This window comes from Mustelus asterias, unplaced genomic scaffold, assembly GCF_964213995.1.
Source record: "Mustelus asterias unplaced genomic scaffold, sMusAst1.hap1.1 HAP1_SCAFFOLD_1542, whole genome shotgun sequence".
In the NCBI taxonomy this organism is placed as follows: domain Eukaryota; kingdom Metazoa; phylum Chordata; class Chondrichthyes; order Carcharhiniformes; family Triakidae; genus Mustelus; species Mustelus asterias.
The window spans coordinates 1-27,648 of NW_027591487.1; the positions used below are offsets into that span (position 1 = coordinate 1).

General features: G+C 48.1%; 1 protein-coding gene across 1 annotated transcript in view; it reads right to left on the minus strand.

The window, feature by feature from the left end:
• Positions 1-3,481: 3,481 nt before the first annotated feature.
• Positions 3,482-27,648, minus strand: part of LOC144488411 (adhesion G protein-coupled receptor L2-like) — a gene marked incomplete at both ends in the record, with an annotated part of 83,165 nt that continues 58,998 nt past the window's right edge. Inside the window, 7 exons of the mRNA XM_078206485.1 lie at positions 3,482-3,548; positions 5,495-5,715; positions 12,369-12,578; positions 14,202-14,375; positions 16,151-16,350; positions 18,710-18,832; positions 23,431-23,614. Of these exons, the coding sequence (XP_078062611.1) occupies positions 3,482-3,548; positions 5,495-5,715; positions 12,369-12,578; positions 14,202-14,375; positions 16,151-16,350; positions 18,710-18,832; positions 23,431-23,614 (1,179 nt within the window). The remainder of the gene's footprint in view (positions 3,549-5,494; positions 5,716-12,368; positions 12,579-14,201; positions 14,376-16,150; positions 16,351-18,709; positions 18,833-23,430; positions 23,615-27,648) is intronic.

Here is a 27,648-nt window from a genome sequence, read left to right on the forward strand (position 1 = left end):
AGTGTTTGCTGCCAGCCATGCAACAAAAGCCCATTCCTCTTCCCTCTCTGGGAGCGATGGGCTGCGAGATTGCTCTTAGAAGAAAAAGCTCGGGGAGCGTGTATGCGAGGCTGAACTCTGAATGAACCTAATTAAATATTAAAGGTGTAGATGGAGCTGTCCAAATGATAAGTACAGCTATTGACGTGCCATGATCCAAGCTTTCATTAAAGCATTTCAGGCATACTAATGGCTGCCCAATGCTCATTACGTCTGCACACAGGTTTGGTCATGGATCTGATAACCTTCAAGCCGCAGGCACAGCGGTACAAAGGCACGCTGGGAGCTGACATGCTTTGCTGTGCTGGGAGCGGGAGGTGGGTGGCTGTGGGGGCAGCTTTTGTTGGTCTGAATATTTGGATGGGGGGGGGGGGGGGGGGGTTAGGTAGTGGGGAGGGGGGGTGGGGGGGAAACAGCATTACAAACACATTATAACTGACAGCTTCTGATATTTTACAATACAAATGTTTCAGCAAACTGCCCTTGCCTCTGGAAACCCTCCCGGGTATCCGTTAATGAACACAGCTCCTCTGTTCCGCTCTAATACACGACATGCAAAGTATTATTCTGCATTGCAACTGCCCCCCCTTCACCCGCGCCCCCCCCCCCCCCCCCCCCCCCGCTGCAACTCCCACTCCAACCCCATCTTCCCCTCAACTGTGTCTTTCAGCCCAATGGGAGATTTCGAGAGCAAACCAATTGTCAGGGTAGAATTATTCGCAAGAACTGCCCTATCACTCTTTGATTGCGACGCGTTGGTTTCATTCGGATGCTGGCAATACCGATATTAATTTGATTTATTATTGTCACATGTATTAGTATACAGTGAAAAGAAAGTACTAACTAAAATAAAAGCAAATCACTGCGGGCGCTGGAATCTGAAACCAAAAGAGAAAACGCTGGAAAATCTCAGCAGGTCTGGCAGCTTCTGTAAGGAGAGAAAAGAGCTGACGTTTCCAGTCCAGACGACCCTTTGTCAAAGCAGTGAAAAGTACTATTTCTTGCGCGCTATACAGACAAAGCGTACATCGAGAAGGAAAGGAGAGGGTGCAGAATGTAGTGTTACAGTCATAGCTGGGCTGTAGAGAAAGATCAACTTAATGCGAGGTAGGTCCATTCAAAAGTCTGACGGCAGCAGGGAAGAAGCTGTCATTGAGTCGGTTGGTGCGTGACCTCAGACTTTTGTGTCTTTTTCTCAACGGAAGAGAGTATATCCAGGGTTAGACAGGGTAGATTCAGAAAGAATGTTCTCAATGGTGGGGGAGTCCAGAACTAGGGGTCATAGTTTAAGGATAAGGGGTAAATCTTTTAGAACTGAGGTGAGGAGAAATTTCTTCACCCAGAGGATGGTGAATGTGTGGAATTCACAACCACAGAAGGTAGTTGTGGCCAAAACGTTGTCTGATTTCAAGAAATTAGATATAGCTCTTGGGGCTAAAGGGATCAAGGGATATGGGGGGGAAGGGGGATCAGGATATTGAATTCGATGATCAGCCATGGTCAAAATGAATGGTGGAGCAGGCTCGAAGGGCCGAATGGCCTACTCTTGCTTCTAGTTTCTATGTTTCAATGCGCGGAATCCTTTATTATGCTGGCTGCTTTGCCGAGGCAATGGGAAGTATAGATGGAGTCAATGGAAGGGAGGCTGGTCTGTGTGATGGACTGGGCTACATTCACTGGGTTACTGCTCCCTCCTGGGTGTCCTACAGTCACAGGACGAAATGGTGCTTGTGTGTGGACACTGATGCCATGTGAGGGGAGGATGGAATGTGCTGTGGGGCGAACACAGCCAATGTGTCTGTGAGGACCATTCAACTGGGCTCTTCACAATTTAATTGGGCTCATTCCCACAGTCGCCAAGTTCTTGGCCAATGTCAAGCGAACCCTGCTTATTATAACACTTTTTGCTTTTATACAGCATACAGCACCATCAGGATAGTCAAACCCTCCCCCCTCCCCCCCAGGGAGCATTCCTGTACCGTCACCAGGCAAGATAATGGAATATATTTGTTAAAGCCCCACACAAGGAGCAGGAATTTTCCTGTCCCGCCTACCACGGGAACCATAGCGGGTGGGGGAGGGGGCAGTCCGTGCAAAGGTCTGTTGACTTCGGGCGGGATTTTCCAGTTTTGGGTCGAAGGCGGCCATTAAATTCCACCCAAGATGTTCATAAACAAAATTGCGGCACATGGGATTGAGGATAATCATAGAATTCCTACAGCCCATCAAGTGTTCACTGAACCTCTGACAGAGTATCTTATCCAGGCTCTGCCCGAGCCCCATAACCCCACACATTTACCAAGGCTAATCCCCCTAACCTGCACATCTTTGGACACTAAGGGGCAATTTAGCTTGGCCAATCCATCTAACCTGCACATCTTTGGACTGTGTGAGGAAACCGGAGCACCTGGAGGAAACCCACGCAGACATGGGGAGAATGTGCAAACTCCACACAGACAATGACCCAAGCCAGGAATCGAATCCAGGTCATGTCGTCTGGAACAATGGATAGTGATGGTGGAGGCTCCAATTACTTTCCAGAACATGGCTGACCTGGAATCTCTCCCACACTTAGCACCTTCTTATTTGTGTATCCTGAAAGGATTTGCAGTTTGATACTCAACCTTATTCTGAGACTTGTATCCCTTGTTTTAGACCCTCCTGCCAGGGAAGATATCTTTCCTGCACCTATCCTGGAGGAATTTTGTACGTCGAAATTCGATCATCCCTCTTCTTCGAAAGCCCAGTGAATAAAGGCCCAATCTATTTAATTGTTCCTCATCGCACAATCTCTCTGTCCCAGAAATTAATTTGGTCAACTTTCATTGTGCTCTGACAAGCATGGGCAGGATTTTCCGGCTGCGCTCGCCCCGAAGCCGGAAAATCCCACCCAAGGTCCAGCCTCCGGCAGATGGGGATCATGATGAGGACAGGCTCATCAGGGCTCGAATGCTCAAATTCGCACCCGGAGATCGGTCACGTCATCAGGAGGCCGCCTGTACCTCGGGAACAGTGGAGCCCAACAGCTCTTTCGAAGCCAGGTTGGGAAGGAAAGAGAGAGACTAAGCGCAGAAACATCGACTAATTTATTGTCCCCAAAATAAACCTTCACCTTGGGAATTGCTCTTTTCAAGGGAGGTACTTGGTGCCATTCGCCTGATTTCCTGCTCTGCGTTGCACAGAATGACCCAGAAGGGAAGCAGGAGACATCAGTCTGACAGCAAATGGAAGTATCACTCAGCAGGGCGGACTGAGGCAATTCACACCTCCAGTCCCTTTGGGATTGAAAGTTCCCTTCCTTGTAAATCTGTTCATTGCTAACAAAGGGCATTGTTCAAGTCAGCAAAGTCCGGGAATTCCCGTCTCCGGCCTTTCAGAATCGGAATGACAATAAAAGAAACAACAAGTTGAAAAAGAAAGGCAACGGCCGAACTTCTCTTACCAAGATGATTAAGCAAACGGGCCCAAGGAAACTCCAAATGAAGTGATTATCAATTCTCAGCCAACAGCTGTAACAAGAAAGGAAATATACAATGAATGTAAAATCCACATTGAAACAAATCACAGAATCATAGAGTCCCCCACAGTGCAGAAGGAGGCCATTTGGCCCATCGAGTCTGCACTGACCACAATCCCACCCAGATACTATCCCCACAACCCCATCTATGGACCCTGCTAACTCTCTGACACTAAGGGGCAATTTAGCATGGCCAATCAACCTAACCTGCACACCTTTGGACTGGGGGAGGAAACCGGAGCACCTGGAGGAAACCCACGCAGACATGGAGAGAACGTGCAAACTCCACACAGACAGTGACCCAAGCCAGGAATTGAACCTGAGTCCCTGACGCTGTGAGGCAGCAGCACTAACCACTGTGCCACCACGCTGCCTCAGTTTCATCTTAGCATAACTCGTTTCTGTCGATTCATTCTCCACCGGTGACACAGTGGTTAGTACTGCTGCTTCACAGCGTCAGGGACCCGCGTTCGATTCCCAGCTTGGGTTACTATGGGTGCAGAGTCTGCACGTTCTCCCTGTGTCTGCGTGGGTTTCCTCCGGGTGCTCCGATTTCCTCCCACAGTCCAAAGACATGCCGGTTAGGTGCATTGGCCATGCTAAATTCTCCCTCAGTGTACCCGAACAGGTGCCAGAGTGTGGCGACTCGGGGATTTTCACAGTAACCTCATTGCAATGTTAATGTAAGCCTACTTGTGACACTCATGAGTAAATAAATAAATGAATTCTTGGGATGTGGACATGGTGAGCAAATGTAGTGCCCATCCCCTCAATACCCCTGGGAAAGTGATGGTAAGCCACATGTGTAAACCATCGCAGTCCATGTGGCAAAGGTGCTTGCTGTTGTGTCAGCAACTTCCAGGATTCTGGCCAATCTAATCAATTCGTAACAAATAATAAAAATATTAATTAGCCAATTGGATCAATGGATTGTCACTGAGGGTGTCAAAATGTTACCCAAAATTCTGGAAAGATTTATTCCATTTCACTCCTGGGCAATAAAAGCTGGCCAGCCAGCGACGCCCATGTCCCACAAATGAATAAAAAAAACTCCATATCTCAGACCCCATTTGGAATATTGTGAGCAGTTCTCCTGCCCCACACTTAAGGAAGAATGTGTTGGCCTGGGAGGGGTCCAGAGGAGGTTCACAAGAACGATCCCTGGAATGAAGGGTTTGTCACGAGGAGCGATTGAGGAATTTGGGTCTATACTCGATGGAGTTTAGAAGGATGAGGGGGGGTCTAATTGAAACTTACGGAATACTGAGAGGCCGGGATAGAGTGGACATGGAGAGGATGTTTCCGCTCGTGGGAGACCAGAACTTGAGGGCACAACCTTTAAAACTAGGACAGGATTTATACTGTGAGGGTGAGGGTGTGGGGTGTGGGTGGGGGCAGCTGTAATTGACAGGGGTGGCATAGACAAAAAGGGAATGTAAATGGTGATGGTAAAGGCTAGGAATGATGTTAATAGCATCCATTAAGAGATCGGAATGTGTAAATGGCAGAACAAAGGTACAGAATGTTGGAATGTGGCAGATGGTCCTCGTGGGGTGGGGCTCTGATGAAGGATCTTCCAGACTCAAAACCTTGGCTCTATTCTCTCTCTGCAGATGCTGTCAGACCTGCTGAGATTTTCCAGCATTTTATGTTTTTATTTCAGATTCCAGCATCGACAGTATATTGCCTTTAACTTTCCAGTCACTGTGCTGCGGATAAGTGTCACCCAGGAGAGTTTAAAGATGTTGTCCTTCACATTAAATCCAACTAATGGATAATGACAAAGCTTTAGGTACAATGGGCTTCTCATCCAAATATATAACCTTAACAGGAAAGCTGTTTGAATAAGTTTGAACAATGTGAGGGAGCCACCAGTCAGTGAGTTCAGAACACTGTACAGTTGGTGAGGAACATCTGAGTGGCCTGATATCTACTCACGCTTTCTTTGTGCCGTAGCTCTTATAATCGACGGCTGCCGAGACGCCCACCACGATTGCGGGAAGAAGGTAGCCGCAGAGGTAGAAATACTTCTTCCGAGAGTATTCACTCTCAAAGACTTCCACCAGCATGAGATAGAGCTGGACGCCTTCAAGGCACATCCAGGCAAAGGCAGCCAGGAAGAAGAAGTGTAGCACCCCGGCAAAAATAGAGCAGGCAATCTGTAACCAGAGAAAGACACCTTCAGGAAGCATGGCGGTGTGTGTGTGTATGTGAGTGTGTGTGTGTGCGTGTGACTGTGTGAGTGTGTGTGACTGTGTGAGTGCGTATGTGTGTGTGTGACTGTGTGAGTGTGTGTGTCTGTGTGTGTGTGAGTGAGTGTGTGTGTGTGTGAGTGTGTGCGTGTATGTGTGTGTGGGTGTGTGTGTGTGAGTTTGTGTGTGCGTGAGTGTGAGTGTGTGTGCATGGTCTGTGTGCGTGGTGTGTGTTGGTATATGTGTGGTTGTATGTGTGTGTGTGGTATGTGAGCGTGTATGTGTGTGGTGTCTGTGCGTGAACGCGTGTGGTGTGTGTTGTGTGTAAAAGTGTGGTGTGTGTGCATGTGTTGTGTGTGGTATGTGTGTTTGTATATGTGTGGTGTGTGTGTGGTATATGTGTGTGTATATGTGTGGTGTACGTGTGTTTGTATGTGTTTGTTGTTTGTGTGTTGTGCACGTGTGTTAGAACACCATGGGTTTTCATAGATCATCGCACAGAAAATGTGAGATGTTCCATTTTGTGTGGTTCTGCTCCAATCTCCCCCTCAACCTGAAGCAACAGGCACTGGACGTGTCCTCCCGTCCTGCAAATCCCTGCCAACCCAACTGAAGTAGCAAACTACAGGAATGAGAATCTCAGGCACTTCCAGAGAGGAACGCCGGACATTTAACTAATCAAAAGTGCATCTTCCCACACCGTTACCAGCAACGCTGGAACAATGAAGGATTGTGTTCATGTTGCCACTCAAAAAAACTTTACCCGTTCTTGGACGCCTCCCCTTAAAAGTCGATAGAATGGCACCCGCCGTTCATAAGGCCGCGGTGACATTTGTACAAATGAGTAATCATCAGTTGCCCAATTTCAATTTTTGCAATTTTTAAATAATTCATCACCTTTCCATGTAATTACATTAAAAAAACATAATGCAGAAAGCATATGCATCTAATCCATGCCACCGCTGGAATCATTATGTGCAACACATGAATATTTAATGAAAAGAGGCGGGAGATTGGAAAAGTAAATGAACAGCAATTATGGAGGATTTGATGAGTTATTAAGCATTACAATTCTCCACCACGCTGGATGTTTCCTTCAAAACAATTTCACATTTGGGCTGCTTACTTCAAATTGACTAAAATGCAATGCTCCTGGTGCAGGGACACTATAACGCTACACACCGGCTGGGATCTTACGGCCTCGCTCGTCCCAAAACCGTAAAATCCCGCCCCAGGTCAGCGGACCTTCCCATGATCTGTCCCCACGCCCGCTCCGATTCCCGTGGCGGGCGGGGCTGTAAAATTCCGGTCACTGTTAAATGTGTCGCATTTACGAGTGGAGCTACATTCAGAAATAGGAGAAATGTGGGAAAGGAAGAGTAAACAAGACAGAAAGAAGGAAAGAGTGATAGAGTCATAGAGGTTTACAGATTGGAAACAGGCTCTTCGGTCCAACTTGTCCATGCCGCCCAGTTTTTTTCACCACTAAATTAATTCCAATTGCCCGCGTTTGGCCCATATCCCTCTATATCCATCTTACCCATGTAACTGTCTAAATGCTTTTCAAAAGACAAAATGAAACCTGCCTCTACTACTGCCTCTGGCAGCTCATTCCAGACACTCACTACCCTCTGAGTGAAACAATTGCCCCTCTGGACTCTTTTGTATCTCTCCCCTCTCACCTTAATATGCCCTCTAGTTTAAGACTCCCCTACCTTTGTGAAAAGATATTGACAATCTAGCTGATCTGTGCCCCTCATTATTTTAAGGACCTCGATAAGATCACCCCTAAGCCGTCTGCGCTCCAGGGAAAAAAGTCCCAGTCTGTCCAGCCTCTCCTTATAACTCAAGTTCCAGTAGCATCCTCGTAAATATTTTCTGCACTCTTTCTAGTTTAATAATGTTCTTTCGAAAATAGGGTGACCAGAACTGAACAGGCCAGAAGAATAGAAGAGGGAAACAAAGAACGAAAGAATAGATCTGCACATTTATGGCATTCTTCACGGCTGCGGAATGTCTCCAAGTGCTTTACAGCCAATTAAGTACTTCTGATGTGTAGTAATTGTAGACAGCAAGATCTGGACAAACCACAATCAGATAATGCCAAAGGATCGGTTTTACTCTGGTTGAGGGGAATCAGTCAGAAACTCCTCTCAGCTTCTCCTAAACAATGTGACAAAATCTTTCGCTCCAAAAGGCAAAAATCAGAAACATTTTCGAATAATGATTGGGTGGTGACAGATTGATTTTTATGACAGATTATTACTTGAATGGGTGTAAATTGAACGAGGTGGATACTCAACATGACCCTGGAATCCTCATGCATCAGTCGCTGAAAGTAAGCGTGCAGGTACAGCAGGCAGTAAAGAAAGCAAATGGTATGTTGGCCTTCATAGCGAGAGGATTTGAGTATAGGGATAGGGATGTTTTGCTGCAATTGTATAGGGCGTTGGTGAGGCCACATCTGGAGTATTGGGTGCAGTATTGGTGTCCTTATCTGAGGAAGGATGTCTTTGCTATAGAGGGGGTACAGCAAAGTTTTACCAGGTTGATTCCTGGGATGGCAGGTCTGTCATTTGAGGAGAGACTAAATCGGTTAGGATTATATTCACTGGAGTTTAGAAGAGTGAGAGGGGATCTCATAGAAACTTATACAATTCTAATGGGGTTAGGCAGGTTAGATTCAGAAAGAATGTTCCCACTAGTGGGGGAGCCCAGAACTAGGAGTCATATCACGGCTGATCATCAAATCCAATATCCTGATCCCCCCTTGCCCATATCCCTTGATCCCTTTAGCCCCAAGAGCTATATCTAATTTCTTCTTGAAATCACACAACGTTTTGGCCTCAACTACATTCTGTGGTAGTGAATTCCACACATTCAGCATCCTCTGGGTGAAGAAATTTCTCCTCACTTCAGTCCTAAAAGGTTTACCCCTGATCCTCAAACTATGACCCCTAGTTGAACAGTCCACCACATTGAAGTACAGATGTGGTGACTAGGCACCAGGGTGGCACAGTGTCACAGTGGTTAGCACTGCTACCTCCAAGGATCCGGGTTCGATTCCAGCCTCGGGTGACTGCCTATGTGGAGTTTGCACATTCTCCCCGTACCTGCGTGGGTTTCCTCCGGGTGCTCCAGTTTCCTCCCACAAAGATGCGCAGGTTAGCTGGATTGGCCATGCCAATGTCCCAAGGTGTGTTGGTTAGGGGGATTAGTGGGATTGTGGTGATAGGGCAGGAGTGGGCCTGTGTAAGATGCTCTGCCGGATAGTCAGTACAGGTATGATGGGCTGAATGGCCTCCTTCCGCACTGTAGGGATTCTATGATCTATGAGTAATACAGGGTCAGGGGTAACCTGTAAATATATTTCCAGAAAAGGCTATGGGTCCTAAATCTCCACAGAATAAATCCATAGAATACCGACAGTGCAGAAGAAGGCCATTCAACCCATTGAGCCTGTGCCAACAACTATCCCACCCAGGCCCTATCTCTGTAACCCCACGTATTTTACCCTGCCAATCCCCCTGACACGAAGGATCAATTTAGCTTGGCCAATCAACCTAACCCGCACATCTCTCGAGTTTGGGAGGAAGCCGGAGCCCCCGGAGGAAACCCATGCAGACACGAGGAGAACATGCAGACTCTTCACAGACAGTGATCCAAGGTGGGAATCGAACCCGGGTCCTGGCGCTGTGAGGCAGCATTGCGGAACACTGTGTCACCGTGCTTCATTTCAAATGGAGAGCTAACCTGTTTAAAAGACAGAAACAAGTAAGTTCGGTTAACACACACTGGGAAGTCTAGGTACATGAGTGCTGATACACTCTACAACTTGAATGGAGAACTTTACCAAGAAACAAACTGGGTCTCCTGGGCTGGTTTCAATTGCCTGGAGAGATCAGAGGGGAATCTCCATTTTATTTCCCCGGAATTGGTCTCTGATTTGCTAATCTGTTGTGCCCATCCTGTCAAGCAATGGCGGTGTGCGATGGATATAGTTAATCAAGATACTCAGATGAGGCAGACCAGCTGGATCTTCCTTGTCCCGGCACTTCCAGACATTGGAAAACCTTGTGAGCTGGAGATATATTCGACATGGAGGTATTTCCCTCCCCTCCTCGTGTGGGCACCCAAACCTCCAATATATGATGACCAATAAAAATCCCGCAAGGAATTCAAGAGAAACATCTTGGGCGGTATTTTCCCATCCCACCCGCCACAGGAGGGGCGGGACACGGACCACGCAAAGGTCTGTTGAACTCGGGCAGGATTTTGCGGCCTTGGGGCGAGCACAGCTGTAAAATACCACCCATGGACTCCAGAGGTCGGAGCTCGCTACCACCTGGGGCGGCTGAGGTGAATAGCATAGATGCATCTGAAGGGGAAGCTTGAGGGAGATGGTGGGATAGCGGTAATGTCACTGGATTAGTAATTCAGCAGCCCAGTATAAATCCTCAGGTGACATGGGTTCAATTCCCACCCTGGCATTTATCTTCACTTAATAAAATCTGGAATTGAAAGCTAGTTTCAGTGATGGTGACCATGAGAACTAGCATCAATTGTTGTAAATGTCCTTTCTCTGCCACCTTAGCCTGCTCTGGACTGGCCTCCATGTGACTCCAGGTTCACAGCAATGTGGTTAACTACTTACTGCAACTTGGGTGGGCGATAAATGCCAGCCTTGCCAGCTAAGCACACAGAAACATAGAAACTAGGAGCAGTAGTAGACCATTCGGCCCGTTGAGCCTGCTCCGCCATTCAGTATGATCACGGCTGATCCTCTGTCTCAATGCCATATTCCTGCTCTTGCCCCATACCCCTTGATGCTGTTAAAATCTAGAAGATTATCTATGTCTTTTTTGAATACATTCAATCACTTGGCCCCTCCAGCCTTCCGTGGGAAAGAATTCCACAGGTTCACTGCCCTTTGAGTGAAGAAATGTTCCCTCAACACAGTGCTAAATGGTCTACTCCGCATCCTGAGACTTTTCCCCTGGTTCGAGATTCCCCAACCAGGGAAAACATCCTTGCTCAATCTTGTCTGTCCAGCTCTGTTAGAATTTTATGGGTGGAATTCTCCCCAAAAAATTTGAAGAGTCGAATTCGGGTAAAAACTGGAGTAAGGCATTTACGGCAAGGAACTACAAAAGGTCGTGAATGTAGCCCAATACATCACGCAAAGCAGCCTCCCATCCATTGACTCTGTCGACACTTCCCACTGCCTCGGCAAAGCAGCCAGCATAACTAAGGACCCCACGCACCCCGGACATTCCCTCTTCCACCTTCTTCCGTCGGGAAAAAGATACAAAAGTCTGAGGTCACGCACCAACCGACTCAAGAACAGCTTCTTCCCTGCTGCTGTCAGACCTTTGAATGGACCTACCTGGCATTAAGTTGATCTTTCTCTTCACCCTAGCTATGACTGTAACACTACATTCTGCACTCTCTCATTTCCTTCTCTATGAAGGGTATGCTTTGTCTGTACAGCGCGCAAGAAACAATACTTTTCACTGTATACTAATACATGTGGCAATAATAAATCAAACCAAACCAAATCAAAAGTAAGTCCGCTGGGTTTTTTTCAGCAGGATTTTCTAACTGAATCTTCCTCACTCTGCGCACTGCAGAGAGCCCGAGCGTGAATCTCATTAAAAATCAGTGGGTGGGACCTATTCCCGCTGGAGAGGCCGGCAGCATAGCGCTGAGCGGGGCACTGCGCCATGTGTCGATCTGTTAACACCACGATCGGCGCATGCGTAGTAGCCCCGCACTGCCGGCCTCCCGATCGCTGGCCAACTCCGCAAACCCGCATCGCTGTCCCTCCGGTCCCCCCACCGTCCCCGATCGCTCACCCGGGCTCGCTAATTAGATTCGAATGAGCATTTAAATGCAGCTCTGCGCCGATTTCTGGCACGGAGCTGGCGAAATCCGGCAGTCGCAGATGCGCGGAGGCCGTGGTGCCCGCTGCACGGCCTCCGCTTGAGTCCCCCGGCCAATCGCCCCCTCTATGTTTTAATCAGATCTCCTCTCGTCCTTCTAAATTCCAGTGAATACAGGCCCTGTCGAACCAATATCTCCTCATAGGACAGTCCCGCCAACCCCAGCACAGACCCACCAATCCCTGAAAGAATAATAAAAGAGGCAAAGTTATGAGGGAGAAAGGAATAGAAAGAAAGATGTGGGAAGGAGGCTCATTATTAACGGACAGTATGAACCCTGCAGGCTGAATGGCGTAATTCCGTGCTGTAAATCCAATGTATTGACGAACAATCTTTCAGAGGCAGTTCTAAGCAATCAGCTTCACATTGAATGTCCTGGCCTCACATCACCATTGAGTGGTTTTGCACAAATACGATGCACGCAAGTCTATAAAGAGCCTTGATTTATGAACTCCCCATCATCATCCGGAGTGCTCAATACCACGGTTAAAGTTGGCCACTGCGAAACAGGGCTTGAATCATAAGTGTTTAAACTCAGGCATGTCAGCTTTGATATACTGGAGGGTGACAGTGGAGTCATGTTTAAACTCGCATCCATTTCAGAGCCCAGTCAATTCTTCGCGAGGAACCGCGCTGCTGGGAAATCAATCCCCCAGGCGCCCTCCCCCGGGGTCTTACCTCATAGTTGACCTTATCGATGCCCACGAGGAAGATAAATTCCGCGACAAACAGATTCATGCAGAGATTCTTGTGGATGGTGTTGCGGTCACTCTGAAGGCCCCGGAAGAAGCAGAACGTGAAGATGCAAATGGCCAGGCAGATGAGGGAAATGACGATGCCCACCCAGCTGATGATCGAAAGGATTAGCTCGTGCATCTCGGTGGAGTACTGCAAGAAAAGGATTGGGCAGGTTAACACACCAACAAGTACAATGACAGACTGGGAAAGGCACTCTGCCCACCCCCCACCCCTCACCGAGCCTGACCCACACAACTGCATGTGTAAGAACATCAGGAATTGGAGCTGGGTGAGGCCATTCAGCCCTCCGGGCTCCGCTCTCCCCTTCAACAAGATTATGCCTGATCTGAGCAGCATGGTGGCACAGTGGTTAGCGCTGCTGCCTCAGAGCACCAGGGACTCAGGTTCAATTCTGGCCTCGGGTCACTGTCTGTGTGAAGTTTGTACATTCTCCCTGTGTCTGCGTGGGTTTCCTCCGGGTGCTCTGGCTTCCTCCCACAGTCCAAATATGCACAGGTTAGGTTGATTGGCCATTCTATATTGACCCTGGTGTCAGGGGGATTAACAGGGTAAATGAGAGTTACGGGAATAAGGCCTGGGTGGGATAGTGGTCGGTACAGACCCGATGGGCTGAATGGCCTCCTTCTGTAGCGTAGGCATTCTTCGAAACTCTAGGGCCAGAATTCTCCGGCTATTCACACCGGCAGAATGCTCCGCACACCCGCCGCCAACAAACACGCAGTTGGGAGGCCACAGTATCCCTCCCCCCAGGAATATAGGCCTAATCTACTTGATCTCTCCTCATAAGACAACCCCCTTGTCCATGATTCAGTCTAGCAGTACGTCCCTCCTTAGGTAGGTAGACCAAAAGTGCACATTAGTACCTTCCTCAAGGTCCTGTACACTTGACAACCAATACAAAGCAAGATAAAGTCACAGCCTCAAATTGACTATGTTGGTAACCATCGGAAATAACTGGCACCTCAAAGCAAAGCATCTGATAGCACAGAGGGAGGCCTTTCACCCCATCATTCATGTGCTGGACCTTGCAAATTCTACCCAATTTGAACCAATTCCCAGCTCTTTCCCCACGGCTCTGTAAATTTTTCTCCTCCAAGTATTTATCTAGTTCATTTTCGAAGGTCGAATCTGCTCCCAACATCCTTTCAGGCAGCACATTCCAGATCACATTTCACGGCATAAAAAGAGTGGTTCTTCACCCTCGCGTTGGTCGCTAATGGCTTGGAATCTGCCCCCTTTGGTTACTGACCCTCCAATTGGTGGAAACAAGCCCAAATGCCCCCCACTTCTGGTGTCATATTAACAAAAACATGGATTTAGGGGTCATTCGATGAATCTCGAATTTGGTAATTCCTGTAACGCAGGAGGCTGGAATTTGGCCCATTGCGCTGTTCTTTGAAAAAGCTCCCACTTAGTCTCACTTCTGTTCCCCTCTCGTATAATTTTTATTTACAAGCACTTATCCAATTTCCTTTCTGAAAACCATTGAATCTGCTTCAACGCCACCCTTCCTGGCAGTCTCACTCTGGTCCCTTTGTCAATTGTTGTAAATCTACATCCTCTGGTTACGGACCCGTCTGCCAGTGGAAACAGTTTCTCCCTATCTACTCTGTCCAAATGACTCTGACGTGTTTCAGAAGGACAGAACAACCTGGTCTTTTGAGCTGTAAGACGAGTGGGTCGGGCCATTCTGCAACCACCTCCTCCCCCAATGTGTGCAGAATGAACCCCGTTGATGCACAGGCAACCCACCTCCACCTCCTTGTGGGCCATGATGATCGCAAAGTTGGTCAGGTGCCGACACTCGCACTTGGTGTGAGTCCTGTTGGTGTCGATCAGCTTGCAGCCCTGGGTGGACCAGAAGCCCATCATGGTACGCTCCGAGTAACTCCAGAAGGAGCAGTTTGCATTGAAGTAGTTGTCAGGCTGCAGTTGGTTGAGAGGCGTGCAGAATGGAGAAAAGAGAAAACGGCAAACATTACATCTCGGCACAGGGACTGACAATGTCCATGAGGTGCAGAAGTTGGCCATTCGGCCCATCGGATCTGCTCTGCCATTCAATGAGATGGTGGCTGATCTGACATAATCCTCAACTCCACTTTCGACCTCTGCCCCATAACCTTTGATTTCCCGACTGATTAAAAATCTGTCTGGGTGGGATTTACTAGCCACGCATGCCCCAAAACTGGAATATCCCGCCCGAGCTCAACACACCTTTGCAACACACCCCCTGTCCCCTAAAGGGGATTCCCATGGTGGGCGGGTCGAGAAAATCCCCCCCCCCTCCCCCCCGCATCTCAGCCTTGAACATACTTAACGACCCAGCCTCTACAGCCCTCTGCGGTAAAGATTTCCACAGATTTGCTACCTTCTGAGAGAAGAAATTCTTCCTCATCTTTGTCTTACATGGGTGACCCCCTTATGCCCTCTGGCCTCAAATTCTCACACAAGGGAGCGGGACGGCAGGATGGCACAGTGGTTAGCACTGCTGCCTCACAGTGCCAAGGATCAGGGTTCAATTCCCAGCTTTGGTGACTCTCTGTGTGGAGTCTGCACGTTCTCCCCGTGTCTGCGTGGGTTTTCTCTGGGTGCTCCGGTTTCCTCCCACAGTCCGAAACACGTGCTGGTTAAGTGCATTGGCCATGCTAAATTCTCCCTCAGTGTACCCGAACTGGTGCAGGAGTGTGGCGGCTAGGGGATTTTCACAGTAACTTTATTGCAGTGTGAATGTGAGCCTACTTGTGACACTAATAAATAAACCTTAAACCTTAAAGTGGAAACAACCTCACAGCATCTACCCTGTCAAGCCCCTTGAGAATCCTATATGGCTCATTAAGGTAGCCTCTCATTCTTCTAAACTCCAATGAGTGCAGGCCCAACCTATTCAACCTCTCCCCATAAGAAAATCCCTCCAAACCTGGGATCAACTGAGACAACCCTCTCTGGACTGCCTCCAATGCCAGTGTATCTTTCTTTAGATCTAGGGGACCAAAACTGTTCACAGTATTCCAGATGTGATTGAACTAGTGCCTTGTATAGTTTGAGCAAGTCTTTTCTATTTTTATACTCCATTCCTTCTGAAACAAAGACCAACATTCCATTTGCCTTTCCCTATTACCTGCTGAACTTGATGTGAGCTTTTTGTGATTTATTGTCATTTGAACCATGCAAGATAGACCATCAGGCATCATTAGTGGGCGGCATGGTAACACAAGGGGTGGCATGGTGGCACAGTGATTAGCACTGCTGCCTCACAGTGCCAGGGACCCAGGTTCGATTCCCAGCTTGGGTCACTGTCTGTGCGGAGTCTGCACGCTCTCCCCGTGTCAGCGGGGGTTTCCTCCGGGTGCTCTGGTTTCCTCCCACAGTCCAAAGATGTGTGGGTTAGGTTGATTGACCATGCTAAAATTGACCCTTAGTGTCAGGGGGATTAGAAGGGTAAATATATGGGGTTACGGGGATAGGTCCTGAGTGGGATTGTTGTCAGTGTAGGCTCGATGGGCCAAATGGCGTCTGCACTGTAGATTCTACGATTCTATGTAATAAAGAAGTGTGGCATTAATCAGTTAAATCCAGACATTGCGTTTTCTCTTTCTGTTACAAATGAAAATGACTGTCCACTTTCTGTCATTCACCAATATTATTTTTAGGAGCTGTATGCTTCTCTGATTGCTGGATAGTTGTGGAGAAGGCAAACTTACGTCAATGTGTGCCAGGGTAAAGGCCACAGGCTCGGTCACATAAATGCGACTGGACTCCTTATTGATGGACGCGGCGATGATGTGGGAGTTCACGGCGATGGAGTAGTTCCGTCCAGTCACGTCACCCGCCAGTTTGATTGTCGCATTCTCTGTGGTCAGAAACTGCCCCAAGCTTTTGTACAGAGTGAAAACCAGCTTCGCTACACAAACCGGGAAAGGGTGGATGCAGAGGAGAGACAAAGAAGAAAATCTCCATTAAAGAAAGAAACAACCGGAGCCCACCCCCTGCAGCACACAGGTGCGCCTTCTCTTGACTCAGTGTGCAGCTAGGTCAGAGAATGGGTGCAGTGGTTAGCACTGCTGCCTCACAGCGCCAGGGACCCGGGTTCGATTCCTGGCTCAGGTCACTGTCTGTGCGGAGTTTGCACGTTCTCCTCTAGTCTGCGTGGGTTTCTTCCAGGTGCTCCGCTTTCCTCCCACAGTCCAAACAATGATGAGACAGAGTACAGGAATGAACTAGAGAATCTGGTGAACTGGTGTGGTGACAATAATCTCGCCCTCAATGTCAACAAAATGAAGGAAATTGTCATCGACTTCAGGAAGCATAAAGGAGAACATGCCCGTGTCTACATCAGTGGGGACGAAACAGAAAGGGTCGAGAGCTTCAAGTTTTTAGGTGTCCAAATCACCAACAACCTGTCCCGGTCCCCCCCATGCTGACACTATAGTTAAGAAAGCCCACCAACGCCTCTACTTTCTCAGAAGACGAAGGAAATTTGGCAAGTCAGCTACGACTCTCACCAACATTTACAAATGCACCATAGAAAGCATTCTTTCTGGTTGTATCACAGCTTGATATGGCTCTTGCTCTGCCCAAGACCGCAAGAAACTGCAAAAGGTCGTGGATGTAGTTCAATCCACCACGCAAACCAGCCTCCCATCCATTGACTCTGTCTACACTTCCCACTGCCTTGGCAAAGCAGCCAGCATAATTAAGGACCTCACACACCCCGGACATTCTCTCTTCCACCTTCTTCCATTGGGAAAAAGATATAAAAGTCTGAGGTCACGTATCAACCGACTCAAGAACAGCTTCTTCCCTGCTGCTGTCAGACTTTTGAGTGGATTTACCTTGCACTAAATTGATCTCTCCCCACACCTTAACTATGACTGTAACACTACATTCTGCACTCTCTCGTTTCCTTCTCTATGAACAGTATGCTTTGTCTGTATAGCGCGCAAGAAACAATACTTTTCACTGTATGTTAATACATGTGACAATAATAAATCAAATCAAATCAAATCAAAAAGATGTGCGGGTTTGGTGTTTAATTGCCCCTTAGTGTCAGGAGGACTAGCTAGGGTAAATGCATGGTGTTATGGGGATAAGACCTGGGTGGGATTATAGTCAGTGCAGACTCGATGGGCTGAATGCACTGTAGAATTCTATGAGCTGGGGCTGTTCGGAGATTGAGGGGTGATTTGATAGAGGTGTACAAGATCATGACAGGTTTAGATAAACTAGACAAAGAAGACAAATTGTTCCTATTAACTAATGGCACAAAGTTGACGAGGCACACATTTAAGAGTTTGGGCAATAGATGCAGGGGGGAGTGAGGAACAACCTTTCTTTAAACAGCGAGTGGTAATGATTTGGAACTCGCTGCCCAGGGGATGTTGAAGTCATTATTCATACTTTAAAGAAAAGATGAAACTGGAGCCAGCCTTTTCCTAACATGGTTTTATTCACAAAACCACAGAGCAGAATCTCCCATTTCCTCCAGTTCTTGCAATACTTGGAAATAATTCCCTAATCTTTCCTGAATTAGCCTCACTTACAAATGAAAACATGATCTTTGTTGGAACAGGATTCCACTGGGAGTGGAGGCGATCAATGATTTCAGAAGGAAACTTGAGGGAATGGACCTGCAGGGTGATGGGGTTGTAGTGGGAGGGGCTCTGGGGTTGTAGTGGGAGGGGCTATGGGGTTTGAGTGGGGGGGGCTATAGGGTTGGTGTGGGAGGGGCTCTGGGGTTGGAGTGGGAGGGGCTATGGGATTGGAGTGGGGTCCACGGGATTGGAGTGGGAGAGGCATTGGGTTTGGAGTGGGAGGGGCTATGGGATTGGAGTAGGCGGGGCTAGGGGATTGGAGCAGGGGGCTATGGGATTGGAGTGGGAGGGGCTATGGAATTGGAGTGGGCAGGGCTATGGGATTGGAGCAGGGGGCTATGGGTTTGGAGTATGAGGGGCTGTGAGGTTGGAGTGGGAGGGGCTGTGAGGTTGGAGTGGGAGGGGCTGTGAGGTTGGAGTGAGGGGCTATGGGATTGGAGTGGGGGAATGGGACGGACTGGATTGTTCTGCGTAAGAGCTGACATGGACTCAATGGGCAGAACTGCCTCCTTCTGGGCCAAAACCCACCCTCTAAAGAAACCCACAGGTAACATCAGACATCCAGAATGAGACCATCTTCACACCATCACAGAGAAGGAAGAAAACCAGAGTCTTTACAAGTGCAGCGGTCCTTACCACAGGAAACACGCCTGTTACCTGGCCACTTACCAGTCCGGCTGTTTTGCTTGACAGTGTTGCCAGAGAGGTGGATTGAATTTCCACCCATGTAGCCCTGCGGAAATCTTAAATCCTTCACCTGGCCCTCTGTAATCAGCAAGCCAACCTCCAAAACTGCATCAGCGTCAGACAGAGAGAGTGGGGAGAGAGAAGGAAAAGAGCATTATTTATCAGATCCAGCAACTCACATTACAAAGCATGCGGCAATAACTTGTGCTGAAAGATTCTCATTCTGCCTTTTCTGCAAAGGGATTTATTCGTTTATTAATTAATAGGAGGTGGGTGTTGCTGGCATTTACCCTTAACTGGCGTTGAGAAGGTGGTGGCGAGCCACTGCCATCCATGTTTTGAAACAATTCCCACAGAGCCATCAAACCACAGAATCCCGACAGTATAGAATGTGGTCATTCGGCCCATCGTGTTTGTATCGACTCTCTGACAAGCATCCTCCCCGCCAATCCCAAGGGCAGCACGGTGGCACAATGGTTAGCACTGCCGCCACACGGCATCAGGGACACAGGTTCGATTCCCGGCTTGGGTCACTGTCTGTGCGGAGTCTGCACATTCTCCCCGTGTCTGCGTGGGTTTCCTTCGGGTGCTCCAGTTTCCTCCCACAGCCCAAAAGACATGCTTGTGAGGTCCATTGGCCATGCTAAATTCTCCCTCAGTGTACTCGAACAGGCACTGGAGCGTGGCGACTAGGGGAGTTTCACAGTAACCTCATTGCAGTGTTAATGTAAGCCTTACTTGTGACACTAATAAACTTTAACCCCAAACTTGGACTGACCTCAGTATGGTGGGACTGCCTGCAATCCCAGTCGTGGACACCCACTACGATTGGTGCTGCTGTGACTGCAGGGCCAATCCGATTGGTTGGCTGCTCACTAGGGCAGGACCGCCTCCCCAGATAGGGGCGAAAGTCTCGCTAGTAATTATTAACATTGCTCCCAGCGTTAAATTGCTGTGGAGCTGATGTCACGATCATAGAATCATAGAATCCCTACAGTGCAGAAGGAGGTCTTTTGGCTCATCGAGCCCGCACTGACACTAAAGGGCAATTCCCCTGACACTAAGGGGCAAGTTAGCATGGCCAATCAACTGCACATCTTTGGAGTGTGGGAGGAAACTGGAGCACCCGGAGGAAACCCACGCAGACACGGGGAGAACGTGCAGACTCCGTGCAGACAGTGACCCAAGCCGGGAATTGAACCCGGGTCTCTAGCGCTGTGAAGCAGCAGTGCTAACCACTGTGCCGTGCCACTCATGGGTGAGTTTTTAGTCAAGTGGGGGAGGGAGGGAGGAAGTGAAGGATCATAGCACACGATAAAATCTAGCCCAGATTGGTTAAGGATGGCCAGTTTCCTTCCCTAAAGGATATCAGTGAAGCAATTGGGTTTTCAAAAGGTAATCCAACTGCTTCATGGTCACTTTATCTGATTGCAAGTAGTTTATTTGCAGATAAATATGTATAAAAATTGAATTCAGACTCACAAACTCCCAAGGTGGAATTTAAAATCGTGTTCTCCGCCTCACCACGCCAATGTGCCCTGCTCTGTATTGCACGCGTGACTATGAAACTGTTCAATTTCTGCCCTACAGCCTTGGATTTAATGATAAGCAGAATGCATCTGCAGGTTCACCAGGAAATAAACAATGCCATACATTTTATAACCCTATTTTGCGGTGTGAACAATTTGTGAACATAACCGAGATAGATTTCCTCTTCCCTGACACCTTAAATGGAAAAAAAAACCTCTCGAGTGTTTTCGTCCCCCCAGAGAGTCTGTAACCAGGCTTCTTTTAAAAAAAAACGCATTTACTATCTGGCCAGAAATAGCAAACGGGTGAGATCTTTCTGTCGTGGTTACGACGTGCCTTCTCCCTCGATTATCCAATGTCAAAAAAAAAAACTCCTCAGCCAAAAGTAACTAATAAAAACCTACTTGGCCTCCCACTCCCTTTCCAGCGACAGCAACAACACTGGGAATTTTCTTCATTCTTTCAAGAAATGTGACCATTTGTTGCCCATCCCTAATCGCCCTTGAACTGAGCGTCTTGCTCGGCCATTTCAGGACGCAGTTCAGAGTCAGTCACATTGCTGTGGGTCTGGAGTCACAGACCAAGTAAGGGCGCTAGTTTTCCTTAGAATCACAGAATTCCGACAATGCAGAAGAGGCCACTCGGTCCATTGGGTCTGCACCAGATTACTGACAGAGTCTCTCACCCAGGCCCTCTCCCCCACCCTAGTCACTGGCATTTGGAATTTAAATACCACCAGCTTCCATGGGTATGCTTGGGTTATTAATCCAGAGACGTTACCACCACACCACCATCACTTGCTTGAGAGAAACAATCTGGAATAATTTTTTCAGCAGTGAATTCAGTAAAATGTTCAACGAGGTGCGGGTTAGGTTGATTGGCCATGCTAAATTGCCCCCTCAGTGTCAGGAGGATTGGAAGGGTAAATGAGGGTTACGGGAATTGGGCCTGGGTGGGATTGCGGTCGGTACAGACTCAATAGGCTGAAAGGCCTCCTTCTGAACTGTAGGGATTCTATGATTCTAAGATCAAAAAGGGGGGAGTGAATGCTGGAACTTTGCCTCCCAAAAGCAGGATGAGGCCGGTGTTTAACTGAAAAATTTCAAATCAAGATTGATTTTATTAGTTAAAGGATGTTAATGGAAGTGGAGCCTAGGCCTGTATCATAGAATCCCTACAGTGCAAAAGGAGGCCATTCGGTCCAGCGAGTCTGCACTGATCGCAATTCCACCCAGGCCCCATCCCCATAACCCCATGCATTTACCCTCGCTAGTCCCCTGATGCTAAGGGGCAATTTAGCACGGCCAATCAACCTAACCCACGTGTGGGAGGAAACCGGAGCACCCGGAAGAAACCCCACAGAAACAGAGAGAAGGTGCAAACTCCGCACAGACAGTGACTCAAGCCAAGAATCGAACCCAGGTCCCTGGCATTGCGAGGCAGCAGTGCGAACCACTGTGCCACTGTGCTGTAGGTGGGGTCAAGGGGCAGATCACTCATGATCTCATTGAGTCATAGAGGATTACAGTATGGAAACAGGCCCTTCGGCCCAACTTGTCCATGCTGCCCTTTTTTTTCAAACCCCTAAGCTAGTCCCAATTGCCCGCATTTGGCCCATATCCCTCTATACCCATCTTACCCATGTAACTGTCTAAATGCTTTTTAAAAGACAAAATTGTACCCGCCTCTACTACTACCTCTGGCAGCTTGTCCCAGACACTCACCACCCTCTGTGTGAAAAAATTGCCCCTCTGGAGCCTTTTGTATCTCTCCCCTCTCACCTTAAACCTATGCCCTCGAGTTTTGGACTTCCCTACCTATGAATTAATGAAGGACGGAAGAGCGGCGAGAGGCTAGATGCCTCCGGTTCAAAGTTTCAGCTGTCTGGGAAGCAGGAACAGGAGTGTTGCTCAGAGGATTGTAATATGGCCATTGTTAGGCAACAGGAGCCAGCACTCCTGCAAGACTTTAAATATCTTACAAAAAAGGTGAACAGGTCAGTGCTACTTTATCAGATTGTGCAATCCTGCTGGTAGGGGTTGGGCAATAACCCTCACTGAAGCAATTACAGGCCACTTCAGCGCCAATTGTGTTCCGTGTACATATTTTGGTGTCTTGGCGTCTGTTTCCAAGTAACAATCAGATGGTGGGAGGAGGGGGGAGAATGTTTACTCATGATTGGAAAGAAGCTTCTATTGAACGTATAATCTGCAATCCCATTCAGCAGAAGAGCTTGTTGTTCTGAAACAGAATCTGCCACGATCTGCAGATGGCAAGACAAGATCAGTTGCTGTATGCCCACACCTCGAGATGTCAGATTGATTGAAACGCTCTCTCTCCTGTATCCGTCCCCAAAGATTTTTTCCCTTTTATCACAGCTGGCATTGAAAGGCCGGCCTCTCTTTGATCTGCAGATGACTCAGTTCAGGAAAAGCCTGCTTATCATCATATTTCCTTGCCATCGGATGGCAACGCTGACATTTGCTCCCCTTTGCTTGCATAGAAAGCAAGTGACCTGGCAGCGATCTCATTCTGAATACAGCACGAGGTTGGATTTGCAGAGTCTGACCATCACCCCACTGACTTTCAGCAGCAATAATACCAAAGAACAAAGAAAATTACAGCAGAGGGGCAGGCCCTTTGGCCCTCCAAGCCTGCACCAACCATGCTGCCCAACTGAACTAAAACCCTCCAAAGTTAAAGTTTATTTATTAGTCACAAGTCGGCTTACATTAACACTGCAACAAAGTTACCATGAAATTCCCCTCGTCGCCACAGTCTGGCGCCTGTTCGGGTACACTGAGGGAGAATTTAGCATGGCCAATGCACCTAACCAGCACGTCTTTCAGACTGTGGGAGGAGACTGGAGCATCCGGAGGAAACCCATGCAGACACGGGGAGAACGTGCAAACTCCACACGGACAGTGACCCAAGCCGGGAATCGAACCCGCGTCCCTGGCGCTGTGAGGTAGCAGTGCTAACCCACTGTGCCACCATGCCGCCCAACCCTTCTGGGGACCATATCCCTCTATTCCCATCCTATTCATGTATTTGTCCAGAGGCCCCACTTTGGAACATGAGCTGAGTTTCTGGATTAAAAGTCTAGCGATAATACCACTAGACCATCGCCTTTCCTCCTCGTCCTCTCTCTGTGTTACAGCGGAACCTCTCACCTATATTCTCGGTGGGCACGGTGACGGTGGTCGGCTCCATGAGGTTGTCGGCCAGGACAAAAGCACCTTCTTCCAAAGTGTCGAGCAGCAGTGTCGCCGCGTGGGCCTGCTCCGTTGTGTTCATGTCCTTCCACGATTGCAGAGCCTCCGGCCTGAGCAGATTGTCAACGGTATCCACGATAGCCTGTGCGGAGCGAGGTGTGGGGGGGGGAGAGAATGGCAGACATCAGTATAGCCTTGGTTCATTTCGACACAGGTCAAACCGTTCCCTCTCGTGTCAAGACCTGAATCGGAGGTCATGACCTTTAATTCAGAGCTGGGCCGTTCAGCAGAGATGCCAGCAAAACAAAGAGCAGTGGAAATCTTGAGCTCTAACCATCCAAAAAAAGCTGTCAGGGCTGGAGGTCATTTGGAAACTTCAAAACTAAGATTGATTGATTTCTTTTAGGTCGGAGTGTTAAGGGATAAGGAACTGAGTCATATTGATGGAGCTCAGATATAAATCAACCATGATTTAATTGAATGGGAAAACAAGCTCAAGGGGCCGAATGGCCTCCTCCTGTACTTATATTGCTGGAGTGACATGAGATACAGAGATTCAGTTTGTGTGCATTGAATCATAGAATCCCGACAGTGCAAAAGGAGGCCATTCGGCCCATCAAGTCTGCACCGTCCACAATCCCACCCAGGCCCTATCCCTGCAACCCCACATATTCACCCTGCCAATCCCTCTGACACTACGGTCAATTTTAGCATGGCCAATCAACATAACCCGCATATCTTTGGACAGTGGGAGGAAACCGAAGCACCCGGGGGAAACCCACGCAGACACGGGGAGAACATGCAGACTCCACACAGACAGTGACCCCCAAGCCAGGAATTGAACCCGGATCCCTGTGAGGCAGCAGTGCTAACTCATGTGCCACCATGCCGCCCCAACATTTTAAGAAATGTTGGGATGAACTATTAATCCCAAATTGTTAATGGTAATGAGCGTGGGGTTTGCGTGTGTGTGTGTGTGTTTGTGTGCGTGTGGTGGGGGAGGGGTGGGGGTGTGCATGGGGTGTGTGTGTGTGCATGTGTGGTGGGGGGAGGGGTGGGAGTGTGTGTGGAGTGGTTGAGTCTGAGTGAAAAGAGGGGTTGATTGGGAAGCAGCCCCAACTCAACGTTGGATGAGGGTCATAGAGTGAGGGTTGGATTGCCAGTGAGTGAGGATGCTGAACACTTCCCATTCAGGGCACTCTCAGGATTGGACGATCCAATTAGAAGCCCTTTCTCTGTCCCAACATTGTATCCTCAGAAGAGTTCTCTTATCTTGTGACCTTTAGCAGCAAGGGACCAATTAGTGAGAACTTGGGAGCAGAATGCCCATGTCCATTAGTAAATGGTTTGTAACTGCACAAAACTCACTGCTCCGACAAGCCAGGATTACTTTAATTATTTTACATTGCCATATATTCTTGCTGAAGTCTAGCCTATCCATGTCACTTTTCAATACACGCACTTTACACATTACACACACAGCAAGATTCAGCTACACTGTAATGTCACAAAGCGCAGCTGATATTAACTCTTGGTCACATTTGCTGCAGAAAGATGTCTATGTGAGAAGGAGAGCTACAGTCTAAATGAAATAAAGGACTGATAAAGGACCTATGCACATTGTATTGGTTTTACTTTATATCATGAGACACATTTGCAGTGGCAATGAGGTGGAACTCACTATGACAACGGGTCATTGAGGCAAACAACATTTAAGCAGAAGCTAGGCAAGTTGACGAGGGGAAAATCAGCAAAAGGATGTGCCAAGAGGTTGCGATGTAGTAAGGTGGGAAGGAGATTTTTGTGCAGCACAAACGCTAGCATGGAACTGTCGGGCTGAATGGCCTGTTTCTGTACTGTCTGATTCTCTGCATGTCTTTGCACACTGTGCTCACCTTGTCTGGTTCCTCAAACATGGTGGCAGTGTTAGACTGGAGGGCCAGAATGAGGGCGGCACAGTGACCTCGCAGCACTAGGGACCCGGGTTCGATTCCCGGCTTGGGTCACTGTCTGTGCGGAGTCTGCACGTTCTCCCTGCGTCTCCGTGGGTTTCCTCCGGGTGCTCCGGTTTCCTCCCACAGTCCAAAAGATGTGCTGGTTGGGCCATGGTAAATTCTCCCTCAGTGTACCCCAACAGGTGCCGGAGTGTGGCAACTAGGGGAATTTCACAATAACTTCTTTGTAGTGTTAATGTAAGCCTTACTTGTGACTAAGAAATAAAATTTTTTTTCAAGCGAGGGGAACAAGCCCAAAGAGACGAAAAGATGTGTTCATGGGATGGGGGTCAGTCCAGGAGAGACACACAATGATGAATAGAGAGGGAAATAGATAATCAAGCAGAGGCAGTGAGATACGAAGAGGAAAGGGGCAATGGAGGGACCTTAAACTGAGGCAAATGCAGAAAGAGAAGGATGCACACAGGCTTTGACAGATATAAAGAGGGAGATGGACGGAGCGGTGGGATCGTGGTCGGTGCAGGCTCGATGGACCGAATGGCCTCCTTCTGCACTGTAGAGATTCAATGATTATGAAGAGGAAGATGGATAGAAACAGATGTGAAAGATAAACAGCTGGATTAATTGGCAGTGATAAACCAGCGAGAGAGGCAAACAGAAATAGAGAAAGATCCAGATTACACAAATCTAAGCGTGAAACGGATAGAGAAACGAGAACCAAGCAGAAAGACACACGCACTGATCCCTGATTAACATCTGAAAGAACAAACCAATCGATATTTAAAATCTGGCCATCCTTGTGTTTAACAAGAGATGGCAGAAGGTCACACACAGGTAAGCCTCCATCACAGCCGAGGGCTTTGTGGCTTCTTCCTTTTTTTTAATAAAAGCAGGTTCGAGGGGCCGCTTTGTAAATCACTGGGTTGACCGAGAAGGATGCAGAACTACTGTAAAAAAAGAAACCCAGCAGGAGAAACAAACAACTGGAGACCATTACAATCCTGTCAGAAAGTAATTAAATTTAATCAATTTAATCAGTTAATCAATTCCATGCTCTAATGTATAGTTAATGCAGGAGTGAATTAGGCAGAGGGATTCACGCGGTATTTCAGAACACTGCAATTTGGCAAACGCCGCAAGCCTCTCTTCCCCTTTCCCCCTTTATCTGATCAATGTTAATATAACTAGTTCTAGTAACGAGGCACTATATGCAAATTTTTAAAAAGCATGATTTTTAAACAGTGGTTTGTACCTGCAAGAATGATTAGAAAGAGTCTACCAAGGCTACTGTCAGCATAAGATTAATTAGCCTAATCCATCTTAATATCCTCTTTCTGTCTAGTTTCCGAGCCACCATGACCTTCCTGGCAGGTGGAAGATACTTAGATGTGGCATTACAGGCTTTTTTTCCCTGCTCTAATGGGAGCTTGAATAGTCAAAATGCTAATATCAATTCTACTTTCGCCATTAACGATGAAGGTGGAGAGATTGGTCTACAGAGAGCCTTTTCCCCTCTTACTCACTTCAAGAATGCGGCTCTGTGCTTTTAATCTGCAACATGAAGGAACCTTATGTCATGAATAATGAACTTGCTGGGGATTACAAAGCGACTTGCAATTTTTTTTTATAAAGCGTTGATTATAGATACGACTCGTAAACCGAATGGCAATTAATCGGCGGGTCGTTCGACCACTGCAGAGCGGGATGGGAAAAGAGAGCTGCGAATTGCACCCAGACTCCCAGTTCATTCGAGAGAGGAGGTGCGTGAACCCTCGCTCCTCGAGCTGGGGAATGGCAGCACTTCTCCTTCCAAGGGGGAAAGAAGCCACGACATTGAAGATGCCTCATTGCAACTGACAGAATACTGAAAGACCTGGATAGACTGGTCATGGGCAAGATGTCTCCATTAGGGTCGGAGAGACTAGGATCTGAGGGCACAGCCTCAGAGTAAAGGGACGACCCTTTAGAATTGAGATGAGGAGGAACTTCTTCAGCAGAGGGTGACGAATCTGTGGAATTCATTGCCACAGTGGGCTGTGGAGGCCAGGCCATTGAGTGAATTTAGAATCATAGAATCCCACAGTGCAGAAGGAGGCCATTCGGCCCATCAGGTCTGCACCGACCACAATTCCACCCGGGCCCTATACCCACAACCCCAAGCATTTACCCTAGCTAGTCTCCCTGACATTAAGGGGCAATTTTAGCATAGCCAATCCACCTA